The sequence below is a fragment of the Ornithodoros turicata genome, chromosome 4 (genome assembly GCF_037126465.1).
Source record: "Ornithodoros turicata isolate Travis chromosome 4, ASM3712646v1, whole genome shotgun sequence".
Classification (NCBI taxonomy): Eukaryota; Metazoa; Arthropoda; class Arachnida; order Ixodida; family Argasidae; genus Ornithodoros; species Ornithodoros turicata.
The window spans coordinates 71,939,346-71,966,859 of NC_088204.1; the positions used below are offsets into that span (position 1 = coordinate 71,939,346).

The 27,514-nt window shown below is 45.8% G+C and overlaps 1 protein-coding gene and 1 non-coding gene across 2 annotated transcripts in view; both read left to right on the forward strand.

Annotated features, from left to right (window-relative positions):
* The window catches only part of LOC135391841 (caskin-2-like), a 218,423-nt gene that overhangs the window by 114,130 nt on the left and 76,779 nt on the right, over nucleotides 1-27,514 (forward strand). Inside the window, exons 8-10 of the mRNA XM_064622348.1 lie at nucleotides 4,151-4,259; nucleotides 5,756-5,850; nucleotides 5,954-6,065. Coding sequence (XP_064478418.1) covers nucleotides 4,151-4,259; nucleotides 5,756-5,850; nucleotides 5,954-6,065 — 316 coding nt within the window. The remainder of the gene's footprint in view (nucleotides 1-4,150; nucleotides 4,260-5,755; nucleotides 5,851-5,953; nucleotides 6,066-27,514) is intronic.
* Nucleotides 3,413-3,484, forward strand: Trnaw-cca (transfer RNA tryptophan (anticodon CCA)). Its single transcript has one exon. It is a non-coding gene; the product is annotated as a tRNA-Trp (tRNA).

Sequence of the window (27,514 nt, forward strand, 5' to 3'; positions counted from 1 at the left end):
GTACGTAATAGACCTCTACCGAAGAAACGTCATCATGACGTTGGTAGACGAACTGAAACCGAAACTACTCGGAAGGTGAGGGCTGGGTTGCACGAATGGGCTCTTGGTCGCTGCCTCCTATTGAAAGAAAAGTATGATCGAAGGTCCAGGGCCCAGGACGCATACTAACCCCTCTGTCCACGCACTCTTTCCTGCTGTCTTCTCTCCATCTATCCACATCTGTATGCCACTCGTAGCCACAGTTGCTTCGCGGCGCTAACACACACACAAAAAAAGTCTCCCAACGTGCAGCGGAAAGGTGCACGCGCTGGTGCTAGGCGTCTGACGCTGGAGCTCTCAATGACGTCACTTACCCTCGGTGAATCCGAAACTATGAAGTTCTGCGGGTTCTATCGAAAATTCGTGGAAACGCGTAATGTTCATTGACGGACGAAGTTTATATTTTGCGTGGTGAGTCTTCGAGCGAGGTTGGTTCACGAAAAATATAATAGATCAAATTTCTTAGTACGTATCGGTACCTCAGAGAGAAAAGAACGAAGTGATTCTTAATCGCGTCGATGTTGGAACAGGAAGGCAACCATCAGTCAAGGAAAGCGTGGTCACACAGCTGTCTGCTTCCGCAAAGCTCGGGCATGTATATATTCTATCGGTTGCTCAAGAAAGATGGCCACCCACGACCAAAACATCGTCGCCTCGAGAGGGCGTCGGCCACCATTTCCGGCACAGCAACGCCCTCTAGCATCAGTGAAGCACATTGAACCAAATCGGCGGGGAAAAAAAAGTTACTACTTCCTCCTTGCTATTTACAATTTTTCTTTTTGTAATGTTCAGTTCTTGGTTCGGTTACGTCTCCTCAATATGGGAGCTTATAATTACGGACACACGTAGGAGCAGGTGTGTTTCGCGCAAGAAGGTATAGTGCGTGGGAAGTGAGAGCACACACAATACTTGGGTGGAGCAGGCTAACGTTACGGGTTGGAGGTTAGAAGAAGGTGTCGCTGCTGTCGTGGTCATCAGTGCAACAAAGGACGCGAAGATTCATTAGACGTGTAATAAATGGTTGCTGTAATGGTTCCTATGCATGTCAGACTGGTCTGGGCTCGGTTTCGACATCACTTTGCAGTCTCTGTTTACGAACGCGAACATGACTCGCATATACCGTTCGGCTTTGGGTAGGGTTGGTGTGTGAATGTAAAAATTCGATTGTATGAACTCAACACAGGGTGGAGCCTGGTACCGCCACCATGGGAGCGAGAAGGTAAGCCTACTGGTCGGGTTGTCCCGCTTCGTCTGTGTTCGAAGGGCATTCGCGAGAAAATATGACCAACAAGTAATTGTATCAATGGGCGCGTTAAGCAGCGGCTCCGGGCAACGCCACCTAGACGCAGCAGACCCCCCTTATTTCCTCCTCTCCCTCCTTCGCTACATCGACATATAGACCTTGTTGCGTTACTCTCAAACCACCAATCTCCGTGCGCTCGTTAGCCTCGTTCCGAGCGACGACATAAGAGGGGTGGACTGCCAAAATCGCTCTTCCCATTGGGATGAATACTGGTGGCTGCCGTCTTCAATGGGTATGACTGACGATAACGTAACATTCGATATAACTAGTCATCCGGTAAAGATCCGAGTAGCGTATCAACGTTCGAAAGATCAAGGAAAAAGAAGATTGCTCGCTTTCGCGTGCGATGTGCACTGTTGTCCACGTGAGGAGTGCTGGCCGATGCGATATCTTTTCTACACCGGTTCCCGTGCGGGAGAAAATGAACGCGCACGAAATGAAGAGAAACGGACACGGAAAAATGAAGGAACTCGGCAAACGGCAGCCCACATGTGCACAGTTCCTGTGACTACCTCGGGGTGGCAGCACTAATGGCGGCGTCCATCCTTTGAGTCGCGTTTTTGTGTATACCGTGTATTCACACGAGCGACATTCCCCCAGAAGCGGAAGACGCGAAAAGCGTCATACCTTTCTGCTGTCACGTGAGCGCGAGCGCTCAACGTCGTAGCCGCGTTTACATGAACTCGACAGAGTGGGTCGGTTTGACTGTCGAGTCGAGTTGAACTCGACACGACGCTGTTAAGATGAACTCGCTCCAAAGGAAGCCGATCACAGCGACGCCCCGCGTCGTGTCGAGCTGTCAACGCAGTGAGAGCGTCCTCAGGTTCCTGTTTCTGGTCCCGCCTGCGTAGAGCAGTGGCTGTGCTTGGTCCCACAGTTCCTCGTGTCCGGTCAACTCGACCCGACCGCGTTTACATGCACTTCGCCCGTCGAGTCGAGCGCGTCAACCTACCCCTTGCTGTCGTGTTCAGTCAACTCGACACTACGCAGAGTCAACTCGATCCGACAGCGTTCACATGAGTGAGTTAACTAGATAGTTCAACTGAACCCGCTCCTGTCGAGTTCATGTAAATGCGGCTCGTGTCTTCACGTACACTGCTAACCGCTGGGAATATCCTGCTGCACAGCCGCAAGGTATTCCGTAGCAGACGACAGGAAAACGCGCTGACGGTGTCGTCTGCTAAATGCGCAGTACACCACTCCCGATATTCCGCACCGTGTGAATGCCCAACATAACACGGGACGGAACTTAGTCCCTGTGAGCAGTGTTTTCGCTTTTTCGACTACTTCCACTAGAATATTCCGTGAGGATGTCGCTCGTGTGAATACACGGATAAAGTCTGATTTCGTCTGTACCGTTCTGCCGTTCTCCGAAACTCGCATATGATCGCAGTTAACTTCGCAAATTTAAACCTGTAGTCTAAAAGTGCAACACGCTTTCCAGAAAATCAGTCTTGAGAAAAATATGCGAATATGTTTGCGCTTTATTTTGTTTTCCCATTTAGTACGGGAGGCGTTTGCTGTATACTCGCAGACGACAGTGGCTGCCCATGGAGCTGGCAGGTGGCTCGTCTTCATGGTTTCGACCGCTGAAGGCACGTTCGTGATTGGCTACGGCCGTTGAAAAAACGATCCTGATTGGCTGGTTCTTCTCGCTGCGTCATTCTCAAACCCGGCTATTTCTGCGTCAGTCCCTGCATAAAATTCTTTGGATATCAAAATTTTATGTGGCTTTCTTGTGACTCTGTTGATTTTTTACTGTAGTAGTGTCAGACCCCCATGTCGCAACACTGCAGCACTCAGACAGGACGAAGGAGGTTAGGACGAAGAGTCTCTTGGTCCTATCCCCCTTCGTCTTGTCCCCCACTTCGTCTTATCCCCCACCCCCACCCCCACCCCCGAACCAAAGGTCTGGATCCGCCCCCGCAGCTAACGGATCTTTAATTACATGAACAGACAGTTTCCCTGTCCTTCTGGTGTGGCTCAGGCAGCAAAATAAAAATTAAGCAGCTAAAATTGGGCCATTGGATTATCGAGGTATAGTTAAAAATAAGCCGACTGAACGTATGTGACTCGGTGGCGCAACGGTAGCGCGTCTGACTCCAGATCAGAAGGTTGCGTGTTCAAATCACGTCCGGGTCAAATTCTTTTTCTTGACTTTTTTTTTACCACATGTTTGTGATTTACTAAGCAAGCTGTCTTTCATCTCCGTTTATATAAGTGGCACATTTCCAAACTCGCTTTCGGGAAGTACAATACCCGTTTCTCCAATCCCGCCTACCACATGTACCAGACTGTCTTCACGTGCATAGGATGTTCGAGTATGACGCGGTTTTAGGCGTGAGGGTGTTCAATCGGATTACAAGATTTCTTTGCTAAAATTCATACCTTTTTCACGTACCATTTCGACCTCGAACTTCGATCGGCATCGGCCTCTATGTGCTTAACGCTGTATACGTACACATACTGTATACTTATGCGATTTCGAGTTTATATTGTCACTTCAACTAAGTTGGAACATACGAAAACGCGGATACGACGGAATTGGGTTTCCACTTCTCCAGTTTTCTTTTTCAGTTTCTAGCACACCTTATACAATATCACGTTTTTTTTCCCCTCTCAACCTCTCCCTATCATTTATCACCTCCGTTTTTCTCTCTCTTTTTAAAGCCATCAACTTGCGATCAACATAATCATAATCTTAGTTTAATGTCAACATTACATTACATTATTATCAATAGCTAAAATGGTTGGAGTACTTCGAAGCATTGATGGGTACTGATATTTGATTGCCGATCTATCTTGCAGAGTGGTATTGACGTGAACAAGCCCAACTCATCGGAGCAGACGGCGTTGGATTTGGTGCGTTCGTTTTCCAGTTCAAAAGCAGCCAGAGACCTGAAGCGTCTTCTCAAAGGTGGGCAACCATGCACTGCTTTGACCCTAAGGATTATCTCGCGCGGGATTCTTAGTTCTTAAAAAAAAATAGTTGGTGCTATTCCTCTGGAAATTTGTCGTTTTCTTTTGTTTTTCACTCTATCATTGGAGCAGGGCTACCTACCGAATGACTGGAAAAATTGGGAAGCTGGTTCCGCTTCGTAAATCAGGCATTTGAATCAGGCGCATTTGAACGACGCGCCATCCCCCCGGTGCCCATAATGTTTCAGCACTCCACCGATAGATGGCGCTAGCATATAAGCGCGGTTCTCGGTGCGGTCAGCGCGCGAATCGCGCCTCACGGAAGATTCTAGTGAAAGAAAAAGCGAAAACACTGCTCACAGAGCCGAAGTTGACTCTCAGCAGATAGATCCAAAGCACAAGGGACGAAACGACACTCCAACCCTCTTTCCTTCTGCGATCTACAGATCGAATCATCAACAAGTTACCTGATCTAGCTACTCCCCTCCAACTAAAAGAAATGGAGCAGCAGACCCCATATTCGGGCGTCACCAAGCTCCAATACGCAGCTACTTTTACTCTACTCTGCTACTACTCTACTATAGTTGCGTCCCGTGTTATGTTGAGCATTCACACGGTGCAGAATATCGGGAGAGGCGTACTGCACACTTAGCAGACGACACTGTCAGCGTCTTTTCCTGTCGTCTGCTACAGAATATCTTGTGGCTGCGTGGCACGATATTCCCCCAAGGGTTAGCATGTCAACGCCACCTAGATGCAGAAGGCCTGCTTATTGCCTCCTCTCCCTCCTTCGTTACGTGGACATGTAAAGTCAGAATTCGTCTGCTACTGCGATTCGCCGTTCTCCGAATTCAAGAACTCGTAAATGATTGCAGCTAACTTGGAACCTCTAGACCTGAATCTGTAGAGAAAAAGTGCAACACGCTTTCCGTCTTGAGAAAGATATGGGACCGTTTTGAGCTTTATTTTAAAGTCTTCCCATTTAGTACGCGGGGACGTTCAACAACTACTCGCAGACGACGGTGGTTCGTCTCCATGGCTGAGACCGCTGAAAGCACGTCCGTGATTGGCTACCGCCGTTGAAAATACGATCCTGATTGGTTGACTCTTAGTTGTTACGTCACGTCGACGAGTAAGCAGGCTGCGTATTGGAGCTTTCCCTACCTAGGTGGTGTTGGCAGTGTCTTCACGTATACGTGAGGACACGGCGTGGGGCGCTCTCTCACTGCCGTCAGAAGCTCGCACTGCCGAGATCGTAAACTCAAATTCTGTTCATTCCCGCTCTATAATGTAAAAAGAACCTGCAAGGGCCTACCGTTCGGTGACCTCTCTGCCGAGGGCACCCAGGGCGGCTGCCCCTCTCACCCCTCACATCGCTACGGCTCTGGTGTGAATACACGGTTGCGGAACTTCTATTCCCAGTTGCAAATCACACCTAGCCTAGGCTACATTATAGCTGCATTTCATGCATGGTCTGCGTTGCTTATTTCGCAGAAATGCTGCAAGCGCTTCCCGCACGTGCAATACGAGACCACCGTGATTTGCGTGACCCAGAGTGCCTGGTGCTAAGAGAAGGGGACATGGTCACGGTAAGGACGGAAATAAGATTAACGGTTGCTTATGCGGACAGTGATGCGGACACCGTAGCATCAAAAACATTTTTGTTTCACTTTTTTTTTTTTTTCCTGTTAGGTTCTCGACCAATCAGCGGACGGCAGGTGGAAAGGAATCGTCTTCGGCCCAGGCCACAGTTCTAGAGCTGGCTATTTCCCGGCTACAGCCGTGCAACTGCTCGACAGGCCTGGTACGTCCCTATTTTTGACTTGCATATAAAAATTAAATTATCGTACCGGCAGTATACTGAAATGATGTCACAGCGATGTCATCCTATGAAGGTGAAGAAGTATATGTGTGTGCCAAATATAGCACGATGAAGGTAGTGTAACGTTCCTGTAAGGCCATTGAATTGTGTATGTAAATGTAAAAGTGGATGTAACAATACGGCATAAAACTGCGCACATATGCGACAACATGAAAGACTAGAAAACTAGAAAGAACACTAAAAACGAAAGCATGCTGTAATCAGTGTAGTCACTGTGCAAATTTTACGAAAAAGAATGATCATCTGCGATCAGCCGATAGCAAAATAACTCCCTATCAAAGAGAAACAAAAGTAATTTAACAGCGGAAGCAGTACGTCGATATAAAATCTCGTCGTCTGCTTTTAATAGGGAAAACACCCGTGCGCGCGCTTCGCCTTCAGCGCTGCGCTAGTGACATCTGTTTCCGGCGGGAGCGAACATGGGTTCTTTTTATTCTTCTTCCGTCCAAGCCGAAGGGTGGCGCTCCGAGGTTTCTTTTCTTTTTCACTTTTTTAGATTGTGTGTGTCGTGTGTGTTTTCATTTTTTTTATGCAGCCGGATTTCAAATTTGACGCCCGTGCTTCGAAAGCGGGTGGTAGCAGATGGGCAAAGTTCGTCTGCGTCTTTATTGCCATTTTGCGGCTGTCGTGTGCCTACATTTTGCGGATCTCATTTTGAATCGTTGCGTCCGTGCGCCGACGCAGGGATTTCCCCACATCCCTCACCTGCAGGGGTGGGGGAGTGGGGTCCACTCCCCTATACAGCTGAGCTACCAGCGCATATACCCAGATACATGTATCGGTAAACATTCCCCCCCCCCCCCCCCCCAAACTACTGCGCCGACGCCCTACCCAAATGAAAGGCGTGATTAATGCAGTGAGCGAACAACGGTATTAATTCGCAGCCACATGTAATCCGGTGCTGCTACATATGTAGCTTGCAGTAAAATTACACGAGTTAGTGAGACTAGTCCATAATGGATTTCTTGTTGTCTCTGCAATACGGCTCAAGTTATTTTTTAAAGTGTCGTTGCGAGATCTCTGTTGGTGGAACATTTGTCCTGGGGATAAAGGTAAGTCAGAATAACGTTCCGACATGGGTAACACCAGAGTTGTTTTAAGTTTGCATAACAGCAGCAGGTTTAGTCAACACCGAACGTAAAATGCGTATATGAGTGTTATTGTAGGCTCACCGAAAATGCTGCCTAGAATTAAGCCAGACAAGGATTCGTAATTATGCAAACTGTAGAATAATTAAAGCCACTGCATACGTTGCTGCAGTTAATAATCTGCTTCGCAACACAGTCACCCGGGGGACGAAAACAAGCAAGAAAGCTAATTTGAACAATTATGCAGAAGAAAAAGAAATATAATTTGAACAATTATGGCGTCGACCCCATCGTGCGATACTTTTCTTTTTCTTTCCATTCTCTACCGGGACTCGCTCCGTCGTGTGACTGCGGCGGGAGTAGGTTTGGTTCCGCCAGATTTCCGCTCGTGACTACGAAAGCAGCTTGCGTAAGAGCAAACAGAAATCAAAAGCACGCTTGAGAGAAAAGAACTCATCTGGAACGACACACAAAAAAAGAAAACTAAAAATGGGAAGAAGCGAAACGTCTTCATGTTTCGGAACAGACTCGCCCCCCTTTTTCCGTTTCCTTTTTTGAACGCTTTCTTTCTTTTCTCCTTTTTGTTTTGAGCCTGCCATCCTTTTTCGGGTTCATCGATAAGAAAGCAGACGAGAACTATTCCGTCTGTTTGCCTCCCTCTTTGTGTGTTCCGACGAACAGTGCCTTCGTACGGAAGGTAGTTTTTCATATGCATTTTTTAGCGCGCTTGACCTCAAAATGGGTCGAATTGCTGCAACGGCCGAACAAATAGGAAGTTAATTTCCGGGTAGTGAAGTGAGGAGTCGAACGTGTCGCTCAAAATTCGAAACCGAAACTGAGGTGTGCCTGTCGTCTGCGTTTTTCGTACGCTTATTGTAATCAATCTTCCGTCGCATGTCAGTGAATGACGCCGAAAGAAATCGACTCGGGAATCCTTCTAAGAAATCAGACGTGATTTGAGAACAACTTTAAGTTTATTTTGACGGGAAACATCGTGAAGAGAAGCGGTTGCGAAACAGACGGCAAACGATCCACCCAAGAAGAACGAGAGAGATGGGAGAGAGAGGCCATAGCGTGGACACGTGACCAAGGTGGCGGCGCTGCGGTCGCGCGTCAGAGATTCCGCCAGGTGCAGCGACTGGCTCCGTGGCGAAGCGTTGTCGTTTGTGTTGTGTTTTGTTTGTGAAACTTAAGTTTGGCCATCGAAAATCGACCATGTCAGCTAGATGATACGGATACCGACCAACGTTTCTGTTTACATCCATGCCCCGTAAGCTTTTAGGTGAGTTGTCAGCGTTTTCCGATGCCGCCAGTGTCCGTTGTCCGAACAAACCGTCCTTGCGGCCGATTGCAAATGGCTTCCAAGGTCGGAAACAGGTAGTTTCCGTCTTGTTTGCTCGCGCCCGGCGACTTCTAAATCTTATTTACGCTCAGGGGTCGTTCGGGTTCATTCTGCGAACCCGACGTGGGCTTCGAGTCGAGTGTCGCGGCCGTTTTTTCCCGGCGAAACAGCCGCCCACGGTTGTCGATTTTCCACGCACACGACTGCGCGTTGTTGACTTGGAGTGACACCCGGGTGACAAGAGTTGTCTCGCCACCACATACTTGTTTCAGCGAAGCTTACGGACCGCAGTGAGCTTGTTCAACGAAGATCTCTCGATGACACGCGTTTAATGGGGATATCTCTTTCGAACATTGGTGCAGACGACATTTTCGGCGGAATCGAACGATCAAATGCTGCTGGACTATCTTCCTTTTTGTGTGTCTGTGTGATTGTTTGAAAGTAATGTTTGTACCTTATCTCAGCGCGGGATGCTTTTTGTGTGTCGGAAGCGTGATCGTGTATCCATTCAGATTTGACCGTAGCAACAGCTGCGTGTTCTCATTTCTGCTAGAACAGCGCTCATGTTTTTGTTCTGTTTGAAATCGAGGTTGACCTGAGATCAAATTCGAAGCGGGGCGAACCGGCCGTTTCTCGTTTTTCGATCTTGACTGACACATAAATACCCTCCCTTAAAAAAAAAGTTCGAGGAAAAACTTTGTGGTCCGCTGGCGCGAAAGCGTGTCCTCCTTTATTTTTCAATGTGTTGCACAACAGCATCTCCGTTTCTGGTTACTTCGTTCGGCCGCAAGACAAGTTCCCCCTTTTTTTTGTGTGTCTCTGGAACCAATTTTCTTGCGAAAGTCTGTGCTTGGACAAGGAGGAAGTATAGGGTGTGTGAGGACGACAGCCCGTCATCCGCTCAAAAATGCCTTCACCTGGCTGGTTTTAGCGATGGATGGATGTGTAGTAGGGGCACCCCATGAAATTTTAAGTTGTCACTGTTGCCAACTTGTATGCAGGCAATTTGTCGATGAACCTGTTGCTCGTCCATTATGTTAATGTTGAATGGTTGATGAACATTTTCACACTGGTTTAAGAAACTCTTTCTGACGCATATTATCTCACTGGATGACTGACATGTGACCCTCATGCGACTTTTTTTCACGAAACGAAAAGTGGAATTTGGAAGTATCGACTCTGTACGTAGAGTGTATAAAGTTAGTGTATATTTTTTTAAATTGTGATGGTGTGCAGTCTTCTGAAACGTTCATACATACGTGTAAAGACGCGCAACAATGTAAATTTTTTTCGCAAAAGATTGGTGCCACGATTTTAAGACGCTCCAGAAACAGCTTTGCATGTGTCGTTACACCTTACACCATTCCAGTATTGTCAGCGCTAAAAAAAGGTAGTTCCTCTCAGTACCTTTTAGACTCATAGTTTCACATTGCAGGTGTAGTAATTGGAAGTGAATTTACATGCAGGGTGAGTCAAGCCTATTAATAAGGTGCTGACGCCAGGAGATTATACTGCACGCGAGAAAGATTCACAAGTAAAAGAAAAGCTTACGTGCGATATCCCACTTGTCCTACATCGGAAGGTAATGCGTCTGCTGTTCTCCATAATAGCAGCTTGCAGGCATAGATCCAAAGATTAGAAATAGCCGTCTTGGGAGGCAAAAAAAATCTTGTCTCGAGGAAATGCCCGTTCTGTCAAGATTGGCCCATATGACAAGCCGACACGTGAAGTTGCATAGTGGGAAAAACTGCGTGGCAGTTATACAAAAACAAGCAGGTGGCCCTATTGGCAATAATTTTATGCTTTCTTTATGACCTGCGTGTTGCGTTACAGCTTTTTGTATCAACAGTACGGTGCCACGTTGCGCCAATTTTGTTGTCTCGTTTCATCTTCACGTGTGACGGACATAGCAGAAGAAGCCAACAATGGCAACAGCTGGTTCTGATTTCATTCTGCTGCTGCGAATTCATACTTCACCGTTGACGTACTGTCCAGGTGCAGGTTGAGTCTCAATGTTCTCAGAGTTGCGATAAGGTTCGCATTTGGTTGAGGGTTTACTAGCTGCTATTCAATTTCAAATTGGACATGACAATCTCATAGGTGCCATGCTGTTGAAGTGATCAGCGAACGCGTGAGCTACAGAAGTCAAGTGGTGCTGCATGAAGTTTATAATGATGTAGAAGTATTTCTTTTTTGGATTATGAACGATTAGTCCTACACAATCCACGGTTGCCGCTTTAGAAATATGATGATGGGATACTTAGAGAAGAAGCTTGGCATCGAAGTTGGTTGGCAGTAGCAGTTATCTCGTATGCAGAGTTGGAACACGACATGAGAAGGCCTTGTTTGACTTGATAGCAATACCGGGAAATACAATGTCTCTGATAGCCAGCCCCTCAGCGTAGTTATCTCGTCCGCTTTTATGAAGAAACGGCTCTCTCCTAACCTTTTGAAGGGGGTGCAGAAGCTTGCATCACACATTTGTGAGATAATGAGGTATTTCATAATACGTAGAGTTCAACTTGGGTGCTGGTTTTCAGTCTACAATTTGGGGTGAAATTGGGTGCTCTTGGTACATTCGGGTGTTTTTTTGTACATTTGTGCATTGCAGTTCCTTTTTTAGGAACTTTTTAGTTTTCAGTCTACAATTTGGGGTGAAATTGGGTGCTGTTGATACATTCGGGTGTTTTTTTGTACATTTGTACATTGCAGTTCCTTTTTTAGGAACTTTTTAGTTTTCAATCTACAATTTGGGGTGAAATTGGGTGCTCTTGGTACATTCGGGTGTTTTTTTGTACATTTGTACATTGCAGTTCCTTTTTTAGGAACTTTTTAGTTTTCAATCTACAATTTGGGGTGAAATTGGGTGCTGTTGATACATTCGGGTGTTTTTTTGTACATTTGTACATTGCAGTTCCTTTTTTAGGAACTTTTTAGTTTTCAATCTACAATTTGGGGTGAAATTGGGTGCTCTTGGTACATTCGGGTGTTTTTTTGTACATTTGTACATTGCAGTTCCTTTTTTAGGAACTTTTTAGTTTTCAATCTAGAATTTGGGGTGAAATTGGGTGCTGTTGATACATTCGGGTGTTTTTTTGTACATTTGTACATTGCAGTTCCTTTTTTAGGAACTTTTTAGTTTTCAATCTACAATTTGGGGTGAAATTGGGTGCTCTTGGTACATTCGTTTTTTTTTTGTACATTTGTACATTGCAGTTCCTTTTTTTTCTTCTTCTTCCTGTCCAGAGTACAAACATGCATACCTCCTGATTGAGTGACAAGGGCCACATGTTGTAACACAAGATGTGCGTTGCATAGTTTATTATTGTTCCACTCAAATAATATTTACATTAGACACGCATACAAATTTGTACTAAATAATGCAAGTGATATATGTGACGCAAAGTGATGCGTCAAAGGGAATTCGGAGAGAAATCGGGTTTAATCTGAGCTGCTCTTAAATTGGTCCGAAACTGATTCGATAGGGAATGACTAGGAGGAAACAGATTTAATTTGGGAAAAGTCAGACCCCAATAATACAGCATCACAAGCTGTCGGGCCCTCCACTGATTTTTCCTGTCGACGTTGTGCTCTTGAAGGGAAAAGCTATTGTAGAATTTATGTATAGCTCATTCCAGAGATGGGCATAAATTCATTTTCTGAGTATTTAAATATGAATACAAAATACATTGTTGATAGAGTTATTTCAATATTCTGCATAAATACTTTTCAATATGAGTATTTAAATACAAAATATCAATACAGTATTTAAACACTGTGAGTGCTATACTGCGGTGAAGACGTCAACTGGAATTACTGAAATAATGATGATGATAACAACAAATCAGTAAGGAACAATAGGATTTATTTGTTAAATTATCATGGTGTTGGTGTATGCCTCTCCAAACTCTGCTTTTGCCTTCCTTACCAAAAAGGTTAAATGCAGGGTAACATTAAGACGTGAGTCAGTATCTTGCGTATTTACGAGTGTTTATAAAGTATGTACAGAATAAATATCAGAAATTTGTATTTAAATATAATTATAAATACATTTTTTTAGTTTGTATTGAAATACAAACTATAAATACGTGTATTTATATTTTAAATATTATTTTAATTACAATGTGTATCTAAATACTGCCAACCCTGGCTGATTCCTAAGTGTCGTACCAACGCGAGGAGCAGGGAGTATTTCTCATAACTGTTTTATGTTTTATTTTATGTTATTTATTTATTTTATATTAATTTATTTTTCTTATATGTTTCAGTATGACCACTCTAAGTCATTATTTTGTCACGTAATTAGTTACCCGCGTAATGGGGAGACTGATGTAACTACTTCTAAGCAGGGTGTCGAACCGAACCCGAACCCGAACCGAAAACCGTACCCGAACCGTTATTTTTGCCGGAACCGAACCCGAACCCGAACCGAAATTTTCATAACACTGCTGAACCCGAACCGGAGCAGAACCATAAAAAATAATAACGGTAACCGGTTCGCAACAAAACGGTTCGGACATAGAAGTCAGCACAAGAGTTCCTCTCTATCCCCGAACGAAGACACGTCGGTATCATCATCACGCGCCTATATCATGGATTTCAGAAATTTTCACCTAGCAGTCAGACGACGACGTATAGTAAGTATACTTTCAGCATCTTTTTAACATGTTGAAGCGCAGTTGTCCTTGTGAGCGCCGCGGCTGGCGCCCCACGCACGCGGTGATGCGGCGTCTACTCTTCAGAGACGAGGTGCCACGCGGACGAATGCAACAGGAATGGAGTAGGCCAGTTATGTAGCTCTACACGACGAATAAGTGTTCATATAAGCGCCCAAGATTTCTTTTTACACGTGAGCAGTCAAAATTAAACAAGTCGGAAACATGAGAAGTGGAGAAGGAGCGTACGCAGAACGGTGCCTGTTTGATTGGTCGTGGTTTGAAAAGTAAATGTGGTTCTGCTTTTTGGTAGTGCAGTTGCGTCGTGATACATTGCCTTTGTGAGGTGGATTAACTAGTACACTGCTGTGAGCTCGGACAGAGTAAGGCTGGCAGGCTTATTTACGACATGCTTCAGTACGATTTCAGATCGATTCACGCTGCGAAGGCAGTGTGCCGGCAAGTACTGTCGTATACTGTCGTCTACTGTCGTCCACCTTATTAGGCTTCCTTTAAGTTTATCTTGCTGGCACTGTGCGTGTGAAAAAGAGATTTTGGGAACAGAAAGTAGCGGGACAACACCGCTTCATCAGCGTGGACTCTATTTGCAATAAGTGTTCATCCATTTCTTATTTCTCTCGCTAAAGAGCTACCTCACCGCTAAAGACGTCAATGCAGATAACAGCAGTAAGCTATTAGCCACGCATTTCCTGATAAAAGCAGTTTTATGGAACATATAAAACGGACGCGTTGAACCGGTTCGCGAACCGGTTCGGGGCTGCGAACCGGTTTGCGAACCGGTTCGGTTTTTGGCGTGGCCGAACCGGAACTAAACCGGAACGAAATCAAAACAACGCGAACCCGAACCGAACCCGTATTTTTTGCGGTTCGACACTATGCTTCTAAGCTTACACTTAATTAGTTACAGCTAGACGGCTCGCACCCAGGCTTTCCTTCTGTCCCGACCTATTCTGCGAGGCGATAAGCGCACGGTTGTTCCTGGTAGTGATAGGGCAGTATCTCTATAGGTCTACTTTACATTGCTCCCCATGCAAGCAAGATGTTTGTGACACAGAAGTAGATCATAACTCTTCCGACATGCAGTCTGTCCAACAAAGGCCTCTTGTTGTTGGCTGGCTTCCAGGCTTAGATGCAGGTCATGTGCAAAGTCTTGGGCTTGGATTTCACTGGGTAATGCAGTTTAGTGTGTGATAAGAATCCAAGAGATCAGCTTGTCTAGTTTTATGGATTCACAAGCCATGCGCAAACTAAACCTAAACTGCTGTTGCAATGCTCGTGCGCTCTGACCCTGTACGTTGCCATGCAATGGGCAATATTTTCTAATTGCTCGGCAACAGCTGTGTAGTGTTCCATTCTTTCTTGATTTTGTTTCTTAATGTTCTTTTGGATTTTGTTTTTTTATCTTATGGTACTTCGCATCTTGGCCTGTAAAAATTGTGTTCAGTTTCCCCACCAAGCCGCAATGTTTCTTTGCCTATGTCTTATAACAATGTTCCTGGCATAGTTTGCACCAAACAGTTAGAGTTATCTCTCCTCAGTGTAGTCCTTTCAACTCGCTCCTGAGCACTATGAGGATAGCTGGAGGATAGCTGAGGGATATGAGGATGAGGATAGCTGTACAAAGTCAATCATGGGGCACATTAAATAGTGATATCTTATGCAGATCACGTTGGACTCACGTAGGTGATGCCCTGCAGTTTCAGTATTGCAAGAACAAATCCTAACTGTCCACTAGAAAAAAGAAAACACATCATCAAATTGTATTTCCAAAAGCATAACTACATACCAGCCAACTGACAGGCTGTCAGTTCCGAGGTATGGTTTGTCTAGTAAGTACTGGGAAACGAAGACGTAGAGGATGTTTTACGTCGTATTGCTCAGAAAGGGAAAATCCGAGAGAACTGCAATTAGAACAGTGTGCCAGTCTGTGTGGCTGGTCTTCCGCTCCGATGCCAATACAGTTCATTGAAATATAACTGTTTCCATCTCTCGGACAAACTACCGCAAATACTTGTACATTATGTGCACAAGTCACAGTTTATGTACACACGAGCAATCAGCCGTTGTGTTATGTGTTAGTGGCTCTACTACCAACGCATACCTTCTCGCTTCATACCGACTTCTGTCTAGTATGCGCAAAAACACCTTGTCCTTGGGTGCTAAAGTGTTCTGGCATGTCGGCAGTTGCTGCATGGCTTTTGTGCTCATGCCTACATCACATGATACAGGCAGAAAAAGAAGAATGCTCTGAGCAAAGACCTCTTGGATGACATCCAATCTACTCATTTGCTTTTGCATTGGCTTGTATTAACCTCCTTATGAAGGCCATTTCTTTAGGTTCAGTTATGCTGTCTCGATAGACATTTTTGTGGCTTTCTGGCCAACTGTCCCATTGGGAAGGTTTTGATGGAAGCTCTAATTTTCCTGTCATCGTTATGATGGAGTGGTAGCTTGTGTAAAGTTACAAACTAGTTGTTTATACGTTGGGCTTAAGTTATTTTCAATTCAAACAAAGGACTTTTTATTCTCTGGTAGTGTAGTTGGCTTTTAGTCTTATGTGTGTTACAGTTTGTTTCGCTTTATGCAAAGCACACTGGTAACTCCAGAAAAAAGGCAACAGCAATCTTTTGTTGCGTGCACCCATATGGTAAGGTAACAATAGAAAACAAATTGTTATATGCAAATTATTAATAGCCTTATTAATGTATATATAATATGGAAAGGAATGACAAATAATAATAGCCAGGTTGTACTGCAGGATATGTAGAGGCTTCTTCAAAGCCAGTTTTCTTCTTGGAGGGGATTAATCAGTTGGTCTGTACCTTTGTACATTTCTTCCACCAGGACAGCTCCCAGGAGGTACCTAAGAGAAAAATAACTGTGGACTATTGGGTCTCTGATACCAAAGAGAATGGGCAAGAATACATAAACTTTGAGAGAGATATATGCTGTGCATTTAAATTGTGATCATGTAGTTCTATGAATTGAATGCTGTAGCAGAGATACAGATTCAGGTGGTGGCTTGGACTGGGCTATAAATGTAGACAAGAATGCATTAGAAGTAGCAGTGTGTCGTACACAGTGTAATGACCTGTATAATTTTGTCCGTGCTCTGCCCACCAATATTACTCAGTACGTGTGGTACATATTGTTCGCAGATAGAGCTCTGAAGGCAGTTCAGTCCTGGTCAATTTCAAATTGATTAACCGTCACTATACAGTGAAGAATCAGTGCGACAACACCAACACTGCAGGGGCCGTAGTATGATTTATTCAGCGGGGTCTATGTGTGCACTGTCACCAAGATTGTGAACTACCTGTGGAGGCAGTTCCATTTACAGCGACAGAAACTCTGTCTTTTTTTTTTACTTTTGAAAACTGGAGACTGGGACAACTCAATCGGACCTGTATTGTCATCACATAGGGAATATACAGGGCAGGGAACAATCAGGTGTATTGTCATCAAGTTGGGTACCTAACTCTAGATATAGGCCCTTCTCCACGTATTCCAACTCAAGCCAACATACAGAACAACTCCACCCCAAGGGGGGTTGCTGTGAGTACCCCTCAGACCACGTGAACAATCCAGAACTCAAGAAGAAAGCGGGAGGAATCGAAACGCCGAATCTCGATCGCCGGTGGAGTGCGACAACTGCTACGCTACGCCGGTACGCACACGGCACTTACAGTGCATGTATTGTCATCTAGTTGGAGAACTTCCTGTGGACGTAGCCCCCTTTACACCGGCAGAATTCCGATCTTACATAGTGGATAACAACGCTCCCATGGGGGAGATTGCACGCTGTACATGCCGTACCGCTGCCATATCAGACTGTAGTGTTACGCTTCAGGCCGTACAAACAAGTACGACGCTAACCAGAAGCAGCATTCCACGAGCCGGTCGCGGACTTCTCCACGACCGCCTGCAGACGCTATCACTCCCTCCCGGCGGTCGGACGCCAATGTCTCTTTGCCGCTCCCTGATTGGCCACGTCCGAGACAAAGGGCGCTCACTGATTGGCCTTGTCCAAGTGACGTTTACAGAGAGGGAATTCCGGAATGCTCTCAATATCTCTCGTCTGCTCTTGCAATGGGTTGCATCAAATTGTACAGAAACAATTCCACTGATTTCGGATTTTTGGCGTTATTGTCGGAGGTGAACGAGGAGTAAAATGGCACTGTCGTTTCTGAATCGACCGCGACAGATGCGATAGTCCCTCTACGAAGGAGAATAACGTCTGTGCCTAGCCATCCTATCCGCGGCGCAGTAATATTTCGAGAGCTGACGGACTAGGTTTCTCTTCACGACTGTACTTCAGGGTGTCTACCAACCTGGAAAACAGGGAATTATCAGGGAATTTTGATGTGACTAGAAAAGTCACAGGATTGTCAGGGAATTTCCCAAAAAGACAGCAGGAAGAATCGCAGACAAGTGCCGTGACGATGCGCAGTGAATCGCGATGGTTGACGAGTGGTTGAGCGTTGTCGCGAGTAGCAGTTCCCCGGTACGACAAGCTCACAGGCAGAAAACTAGGGGAGTCTTACTAATCCCTCTATAAATGATCTGTTTTATGAGGTATCTGGGGGGTATCAACACGTAGAGCAGGCACCAAGTTCCCTTTTGTTTTCGTCAGGTAATTCGCTCGAAATAGTCAGTGAAAACCTGGAAAAGTCAGGGAATATTTGAAGGTTACGGTTTAGTAGACACCCTGACATAGCCAGCGCTAACGTGGTCGGTACCTCGTGACCTCAGGAGACAAGCATACCATCATCGTGTCAGCGTGGACGAGGCGGCGGCCAACATGAGGACCGCAGGGAACCTGGAGTTCCCGGCTGGGTCGGACGCAAGACATCACAAGCAGAGAACACGCACATAATCGCTCTCACATGAATACAGCCCCCTAGTTTAAAGAAACACCTCAATCTCACCTGGCCCCTACGATGCGAAATGTTACCCTCATACTATGTGTATTGCCCATAGATTGAGAAGTTACCCGTCAAAAAGAACTCGTTACAAGTTAAGTTACCATGTGCAAAATGTAACTAAGTTAATAACGAAGTTCTTCAGCATGAAATGTAACTCGCAGTTACTGAGTTACTTAAAAAAAAGAACGAGTTACTTCCAAGTTACTACGGATATACAGAATAGCATTACGCAGGTGCAGCGCGCGTGAGCAGTTGAGTTAGACCTTGAGTTGCCCGCGGAGGAGGGCAACACGCTTAGATCGTTTTCATTTATGTCCAACAATAGACCTCTCCCTGTTTGCAAACAAATGACGTCATAGCGTTCGACAGTGCCAAAATTTGGTAGAATTGGACTACGATCGAAGCTAGAGGTGAACAAGGTCGCGCCCGAAAGCCACGGTGTTGAGGGGGTTACGACATGGTCCCTTAAAGGGACGCGACCCTCGGTTCTACTTTTCTTTCAATTGCTTTCAGTGGGAGACAGCGAACAAGTGCCCGTTCGTGGAACCCAGCCCTCCTTTCGATTTGTTTCGGTTTCAGTATGTCTACCAATGTCATGATGACGTTTGTCTGGTAGAGGTCTACTCGAACGCTTTGCACATTACCCCTTGTGGGCGCACAGTGGTTCAGCTTCATTTCAATGGCAGCGGTTCTTACTTCCTGAATAAAATACTGTCATTGATTGAATATCACGTTCTATGGGAAAAAATGCCATGAAGGAACCGCAGAGAAAGCAAGAAAATATGTGGACGTGAGTGAAAAGCGAGTTAAAAGTAACTTGGAACTTAACGTACGTTACTTTGGCAAAGTTACCTGAAAAAGGAACGAGTTCCTCTGAAAGTTACCACGGCGCAAAAGTACCGAGTTAAGTTACAAGTTACCAAAAAAAGGAACTTAGTTACAGTAACGAGTTACTTGTAACGAGTTACCTCGAACTCTGGTATTGTCATCGTGGAGTAGACCCCTTTTTAAGAAGGTAGGACAAGACTGAGAGGAAGGATGCAGACGAGCTTGTTTATTGTGCAGAGGTTGAGCTAAGAATAAACATGATTCCGTCACGTGGTAAGCGACCTTGACATCATCTTCGTTGTTGACATCAGTATTGTTGACATAACATAATTAACACCCTTTGCACGTGCTACAACTCTATCCTATACATACTGGGGAACATTTCCACCCGAAGGGCCTTGCCGTTTCTACACTCTTAGAAATGGGGGTGGATCAGTTACACCTTTTAGGAGGTAATAGTTGTCGCATATGTTGTGCCTAAAAGGTTGCAAAGTTCTACCCGCTACCTATACAAATGATAGGGTAACTGCTTCTGATTCGGTGAGTGAGTGGGGGCGTACGCCTTTTTGTATCAATTTGGATATATGATAATTTCTTTTACTACCCTTTTACACCCAATTTATCAGACGCTATATGTTGACCTATTTGGTAACTATAGAAGTTACCACCTTTTCACACCCTTTTTTCTTAGAGTGTAAGGGTGAACACTGGTATAAAACCACACCTTCTAGTGGCAACGCATAGCCCAGGGAAATTTGTAGCAGAGTGTGCCCTCTCTTCTATACAGTGCAACCAGTTCCGCGTCACACTTTTGCGGTGACCCTCACCCGGGATATCTGCGGAACGTGACCTATGGTTGCGCCAGCTTGATATAGGATCAAGATCACCATTTCACATAGAATAAGATAAGGACCTTTGGTCTGGTACCCAGTGCAGTGGTCTAGGAAAATTTAGAGGGGCTCATTCAGTTGGAGAAATCTGCGAGGGTTCGGGCGTAAAATTTACTTGGACGACTCGTAATTAAATTGAGCTAATTAGAAGGGACAAACAACGGCACGTTCGAGGAACGTGTCGTTGTTTGTCCCTTTTGTTCCTTGTCTCGCGTTACTGTTTCTGTTGCTATGCGCCAGCTTGCCTGTGCCCTAGCCCCTTTCGCTGTTGATAAATTAGTTGTATTTTACTACTTAAATTAGTTAATTATTAAAATTAATTTAATTATTTGATTAATTTAACACCACAACAAAACGTACCGCATGACCCTACATCATGTAACCACATAAGCGACCGGAAAGAGGTAAATTATACGCTAAAAAAAACTTAAAACGTAACACTAAGACAGTGGCGTAGCCAGACCTCCAAGGTAGGGGGGGCTCGATACAAAAACTCGCCCCCCCCTCCCACTGACACAAACAAAAGAACGAGAATAATTTATTTGGACGTTCACAATACTATTACATACTGTATATAGGCTGTCATGTCCAATGAGGTGGTGTCACGAGATTGTAAGCACTTTGAAAAGATCGTACTTTGAAAACCGAGTGCTGGTTAGATAGCCGCCATGAACTGCAAGAACTTTCGCGATCGTCACACTGGTCCCCCCCCCCCTCCATATATTATTTTCTCTTCGGATTTGCACGATTTGCGTGGGTCAGGTCGTGGCAGGTAGGGGGGGGGGGCTGGAGCCCCCGTAGCCCCCCTGTGGCTACGCCACTGCACTAAGACGTGTAGGAGTGAATGGATAAAATGAAAATAACGTAAAAAAATGGCGCACAAGAAGTACGTAAAGAAACACCTGCCAAAGTGGAGCGGTTCGTATGACTTCGTCGTTTATTATCCACGTACCTTTTTTGGATTTTAAATTGGCTTCATTGAAAATGTGCGTTTGTTGTCTCTTCGTCTGATATACTCACCGTTCCAACCAGAATCAGCTTCGAGAAGCAGCTCAAAAGTTATATATATATATATGCGATTCGCGGAACGCGCATGATTCCAAATTTGTTATCCCGCTTATACAAGAGAAGAGGTAGAGGAAAATGCTCCCTTGTTCTGTATAGACGACGCTGTGCTTATGTAAGATCTCCGGCGCACTGGTGGCGCTTATAATAAGATCTGTCGGAACTACGGGTAAACAACGTTCTATACGCCCGGCGCCGCCGTCCATGAAGCACGAATAAAAATATTAGTGGGAGCATTATTAATAACTGCACTGTTTAACTTAGCCCGGCGCTGTTGACAGATCGTGCGAAACTGGGCTGACCCATCGCCGCGCGTGCAGGTTGCGTGCAGTTGGGAAGGTTCCCACTGGAAAGCCCGCGTTGTTCTCGAATGGGCAATGGGCGAACTATTGACTCCGCCCTCGAATCTAAAGACTCCTGTGATTGGCTTAGGTGGCGGGGTCATGGTGGTCTCCGAGGCGCAACGTAGTGCACCCGCAAACACCAAACCATGTCGTGTATTCTGATCATGTTGGAAAAACACTCGTGGAAGACGAGATATTTATGGTGGAATACATACGTACGACGGACGACATACCTATGGAATTCAAGTGGTCATTTCTTGCAGTTTTTTTTGTTTTGTTTTGTTTTGCCAGAATTCGAGCAATCATGTTCGCTTGGTCAAACGCGGGGCCATCTCGCATCTGTCCATCTCTATACGCCGCCCATATAGCCACAGTTATTTCGCGGTGCTAACATGGAACAAAACAAATGAGAAGCTTTTGTGTGCGTCTAATGTATTCAGCGTCTTCCGTTTAAACCGTACTTCATGCGGGTTTCATCCCAGATGGTGAGGCTGCCCTGGTTCCTTTTATTTATTATGTAGCGTTATTTCCAGGGCTACAGCAAAAACAAAGCAGGAACGCCTTCGCCCCTTAGAAACGAACATAAACAAACACGATTTTTTTTTCAGCCCTTTTCAGGGACGTATATATGCTATTTCTAGCAGTGCTGTTCTACTCTAGTGCATGAGGTTGTGGAGCGCATTCGTTTACTTTGATCACGATGAGCAAACGCAACGGACAGACGGACACACATGCAGGCGGCCACTTTTGTAGCTAGACTGCTAGGGACCTGCCAGGTTAAGCGTGGTTCACTTTACTGCGTTTCATTGCGTGCGGACGCGGGCGAACGTTGGTTACCGTGGCAACAGACGCGTGCGCGATCTTCAACATGGTTCACACTAGTGCGTTCTGCTGCGTGCGTTGTAAGCAATCCGTTCCGCTGTTCACGTACCTGCGTCCGAATGTGTGCGTCACCTAACCGTAAGCCAATGAGCGCCGAGCGGGATTTCCACTCCGGCCATGTTGAAAGAGTCTCGCAGAGAGAAACCTACTGTGCACGATCGGAAGGCGGCCTCCCTCGCGATTCGTTCTCCGCTTGCGTTCTCTTGCGGGAGGTCGCGCACGTATCTGTTGCCACGGTAACCAGCGCCCGCACGCAGCAGAACGCACTGGTGTGAACCATGCCTTCCGCAGCAGAACGCAACGAGCCGCAAGCGGAAAACCAATCGTCGCCTTCCACGCATGCGTGTTGAGGCGCTTCTTTTTCGCTGCGTGAGATGAATTTCAACATGGCGGCGACTGTAAACATGGAGGGCGTGGGCGTGGCACGAAGCACGATGCAGGATTCATTTTGCTTTCATTCAGACTAACAGCAGTTAGTTTCACGCCGAACTCAAACGTGGGCTTCAAGGTGTCCGCCGCAACGCTTCGTGGACAAGGGCGTCACGAAAGACGTGCATTGGCTGACGCTTGTACGTGACCAGTCCAGTGGATCGCTTATGTTGCGCGTATTCGCACGCGGGTGTCTGCACGTAATTAAACGTAGTAGTGTGAACCATGCGTTAGTCTCATTGTCTATCGTCTGTTTGTCGGCGCATTCGCTAATTGGTGGTAGTTTCGAGGTCGCGTGCTGAAGACTGTAGGAAGGTTCTGGGTTCGATCTCCATCACCGGCTGCGTCGCCCCAGGTTGCCCCCTTGGTTTTCACTTTTCAGGCAGACTTTGCAGACTGATGTCGGTGCTGTTCCGCGTGAAGTCTGCCCAGGGCGAATCACTAATCGCACTCTTTCGTGTTCGTTCCATCTCTCCATTCTCTCCACATCTGTACACCGCTCACAGCTACAGTTGCTTCGCGGTAATAACACGGATTCTGCTGTGCTTGTCTCCTTTGCGTGTGTTAGTGATATTCTGCTTTAGTTTCGCGGATAATGATACTTACTGTAGCTGGCAGCTTTAGCTCCTTTCGGGACTAAATGTTTATGCGTGGATTAGGAACTTTTTGTAGTTCTGAAGATAAATTTCAGCGTCAGGGACAGAAATGGAGAGTAATTGCTACAAGCTGCAATTACTCCTTAATTTACTCTGTTTTCTCTTAGGGTGTGGCTATCGGCGATGACGATATATTTCGCGCTGCTGTCAGCGGCACTAACTACTTCCGCTCATGCAGCATTGAACATTCGCATGTTGCTTTTACAAGATGACACCCTGAATGCGGAAACTGAACACGTGTCGATTTAACTGATTTTTCGCGGTGTTTTCCTAAGCAGAAACCTTTTAGTAACCAGTGCTGTGTACGAACAGATCCATATCTACCTTAAAGCTATTCCTTTCTCTTTTTAATGTGGAGGTTGGACACGCAGGCACAAAAAAGTCCGCACGCACAACAGTTGTGAACGGGTGAATCAGAGAACGTGAATGACTTGACCGTCTGCTTCCGAAATATCCGTGCACCCAAAAACAGCACGTACGCGCAATCTAGAGCTTGACCCTTTGCTGTATGTTACCGTCACCCTGACCGGTGCAGCTGCTTTTAGAATACGCAGGATGGCAGCTGTACACTACCGCTTTTTTTATTGTCTCCTGACATCCGGCGATGGAAATCACGTGACACTCGTGGACGCGCTCCTGAATAAACGGCGACCTTACTTCTGTCACCCCGTCCGTGCGTGTCGTCTGCTTCAGTCTCCGTGCAGGTGAGGTGTCGTCTGCTTTGGTCGGAAAGGGGGCAGCGACGACGAACGTGCTTTACCCTGCGGAGCTGTGGCGGAAGTGACGTCATTAGTGGCACCTTGATGTCGATGGCTGGGAGGAGCTTTCCTGTCCTCGACATTAGGAGAATGTTTACACTTTCTAATGCACTTGGATGGGGTTTAGAGATCGTGAATGCAGGTGGCAGACTTCAGGGATCATTAAGCAGCGTCCCTGAACTTTTTTGCTTTTGTCATTGGTGACGATAAAAAGTTAGAAACAGGTGTAGCGCGGGGTTTAGAAAGTGATGAGGGGTTTAATAAGCGTTATACGTGTTTTTTTTTTTTTTTTTAATATGTATGTCAAGGTTAGAGAAAGCATACGGCAATGGGATATGCAGTGTTTTTTTCGTTGAAGGTAGCTAGCTCCTCGGTAAGCTTGTGGCACAGTTGAGCGTACTTTTCGCTCTTCAGCGGAAAAATGTTTCAGAAGAAAGGGAACAAATGGGTCGGTCGCTTGCTGTCTTAGCATGCTCAGCGCAGGATTTCTGTGCTTACCGATATTCCGCGCTAAGCAATAAATAATAATAATAATAATAAAATGTTTTATTGGTGCCCAAGAACGGCCACAGGGGCCATAGTATTGGCACACACAACATAAGTCACGCTGTCAATGCAATACAATAGAATACAGTACAAAAAAAAACGACACGACACAAACTATGTTAAAATATAATAACAGAATCAGACAATAGGCAAAAACAAAGAGCGAAAGACTTGACATAATTATGACAGACACTTGGTTACATGTGTTTTGAAGGACGTATAGGAAGGAGAAAAAAATGTGACAGGATTTGGAAATCGAATTCATCAACATTTCACAACGTATAATAGGATCAAATGGACAGAATCTATCTACATAAAGTGATGGTGGGTTGCGAAACGCAGCTCGAGGAGGACAAAAGCATAGGCGACTTAATAAGGAAGAAGAGTCGACAAATGAATGTACCCATTTGCACATGAATAAAGCGTCAGCAATATTACGTCGTGAATTCAGTGAGGTCAAGTTGAAATGATTTAACAAACCATTATAATCATACAACTTAAAGGCTGGAATGTGCAGTAGAAAAGAAATAATGAATGCTCTTCCGAATAGCTTCAAGGCGATTGACATCAGTCATGCAAAGAGAGTTCCACACAACTGACGCATACTAGAACATAAGATTTATAAAGTGAAACAAAGGTACTGGGAGATTCAAACATTTTGCATTTATAGGTTAAAAGACGCAGAACCCGTAGTGCTGAGGATCTAACCGCAGTGTCATGTTCGCGGAAATGCAGTTTGGTGTCAAAAGTTGCACCAAAATCACGAACAGTGTTCACACGACGGGTGGACCTCGATATTCCCAGTTGCGGAATCCCCGATCTTGAAATTCCCGTTCTCGAAACAAGGAAAATCAAGGAGAGTGCTCGTTTGCTTCGAAAGACGGTATATGCCGTGCTTAAAAACACGGTATCACTATTTAATCACCCAAATTCGCGGGTTTACGATGTCTACGGTTTAGCGAACGAAAGCCAAATTGTAGCGGCCGTTAGGCTTAGCCGGGCAGACACTACGGAACACCACGTTGGTTAGTTTATTATTAGGTTAGTACAAGTTTGGTGCTTGCATTTTTCTGTCCTGGTTAGTGTAAGTTCGCTGTTGGCAGTTTCCCGCGTGCGACTGTGCATTTTATAGTCAAATAACGTTTATTTCCAGTAGTTTATTTTGCAGCAGGGATTTCGGTCATTGACCGCACGCTCCCGGTCGTGACGTTTATTCGAAATTTTTACGTGACGTCACGCGCTTGCTTAAAAAACAACGCTCTTTATAGAGCAAGGTCTGCGAATCTTGAACTCGCGCATAGCGAGCGTTACTTTTTAAGTTTGGCGCGCTCCTAACTTCAAAACTTTATTGGTTGGATGAGATTTCAAAAAAGTATAGCGATTGATCTTCGCACGGGTCGAGGAGGAGGAGGAGGAGTATCGTTGGGAGGAACCCGAGAGGTCTGCCTGCCTGATTAGGCGGCATGTTTCTCGGGAAGAGAAAGGTGGTTGAGAGGAAGAGAGGAAAGGGTGAAGTGGAAGACCGAGCGGAATCCGCTCGGGGGGAGGATAGCTGCGTCCATGGGCCGACTTCAGGGGAACTGTGCCGGCATACGCCTATTGCACATCTGAGGGAAACCCAGGAAAAACCCCAGACGGCACAGCCGGCCCGCGGATTCGAACCGCGGACCTCCCAGTCTCCAAGCGCACGCGTTACCGCTGCGCCACCGGAGCTGGTTTCGCCCGGGTCCATCAATACGCACCGGGCATTCCTCCGTATTGTTGGGATTCCAGGATTGTTGGGTCTAGGACGCGTCACGGTCGTCTGCCGAAGGGGCTAAAGGGAGCACTTCCCTTCCTATTGTATTCCCAAACGAACCCGTCGTCTTCCCCCTTTTCGTCCAATGGCCGTATTACGGTCAATCACGGCCACAAAGAGCTTGGTTGGGGTGACATCTGCCAACGGCACATGGAGTAGCAAGCCAGCTAACCTTGGCTAACATCTCCTCTACCAAATCCTATAACGAAACGGTATACATGTATACGTATAGGTACTGGTAAATAGTGGTGGTGGTGGATGTAAATAAACTGGACGATAAGCCAGTGCGCCCTGCTCGACATAATCCCGCTTATTATGTTATATCTCAGAGTTGCCTCCGAAGTGGACCATTTCCGAGCAAAGGCGTGCACATGCACCTGCCACCTGTTGGCGATCGCCGTGTTAGTTGGGGGAAATAATCGGCTTCAAGGTTACGTGGATATTTGAGGCCGAGACATGACGACGCTTTGTAGTCCTAATGACTAATACCCCTGTTACACGGACTGTGTTCAATCATCATCGAAACCAATTGTCATTGAACATGCGCCTATAGCGCCACTAAGCATATATAACGTGTCAACTTGTCAGAGTGCATTGCATCCGATGCTGTTTGAGAAGATGACACCTTGCACACTTGGTGGCGCTAGGCGGCAAACGCAATGATCATTGGTTTCAATGATCATTGAAGAGTGTAAAAATAAGATCTACAGGGAAAAGTAAGATGCGCTTGCGCTCTTACCGCATTCTTCTTGCAGTATTCCGTTCGCCATATCACGTGCAAGATCAGTATGAGCATCGCCATGTTTACCGGGGGAGGGGAGCCATGTTTACGACGTTCGACATTCCGGCGCTAGGGGCGACGTGAATATGGAAATGGTTCCGCTAGACAACTAGTGTAGCTCGAACTAAGGCGATCGAAATCCCCGTTGCAAAATAAACTACTGTAACTAAATGTTATCTGACTATAAAATGCACAGTCGCGCGCGAGAAACTGTCCAAAGCGAACATGGACATGAAAATACAAACACCGAACGTGGTCTAACCTAATAATAAACTAACCAACATGGTGTTCCGTCGTGTCCGCTCTGCTAAGCATAACGGCCGCTAAAATGTGGCTTTCGTTCGTTAAACCGACTTGGACAGA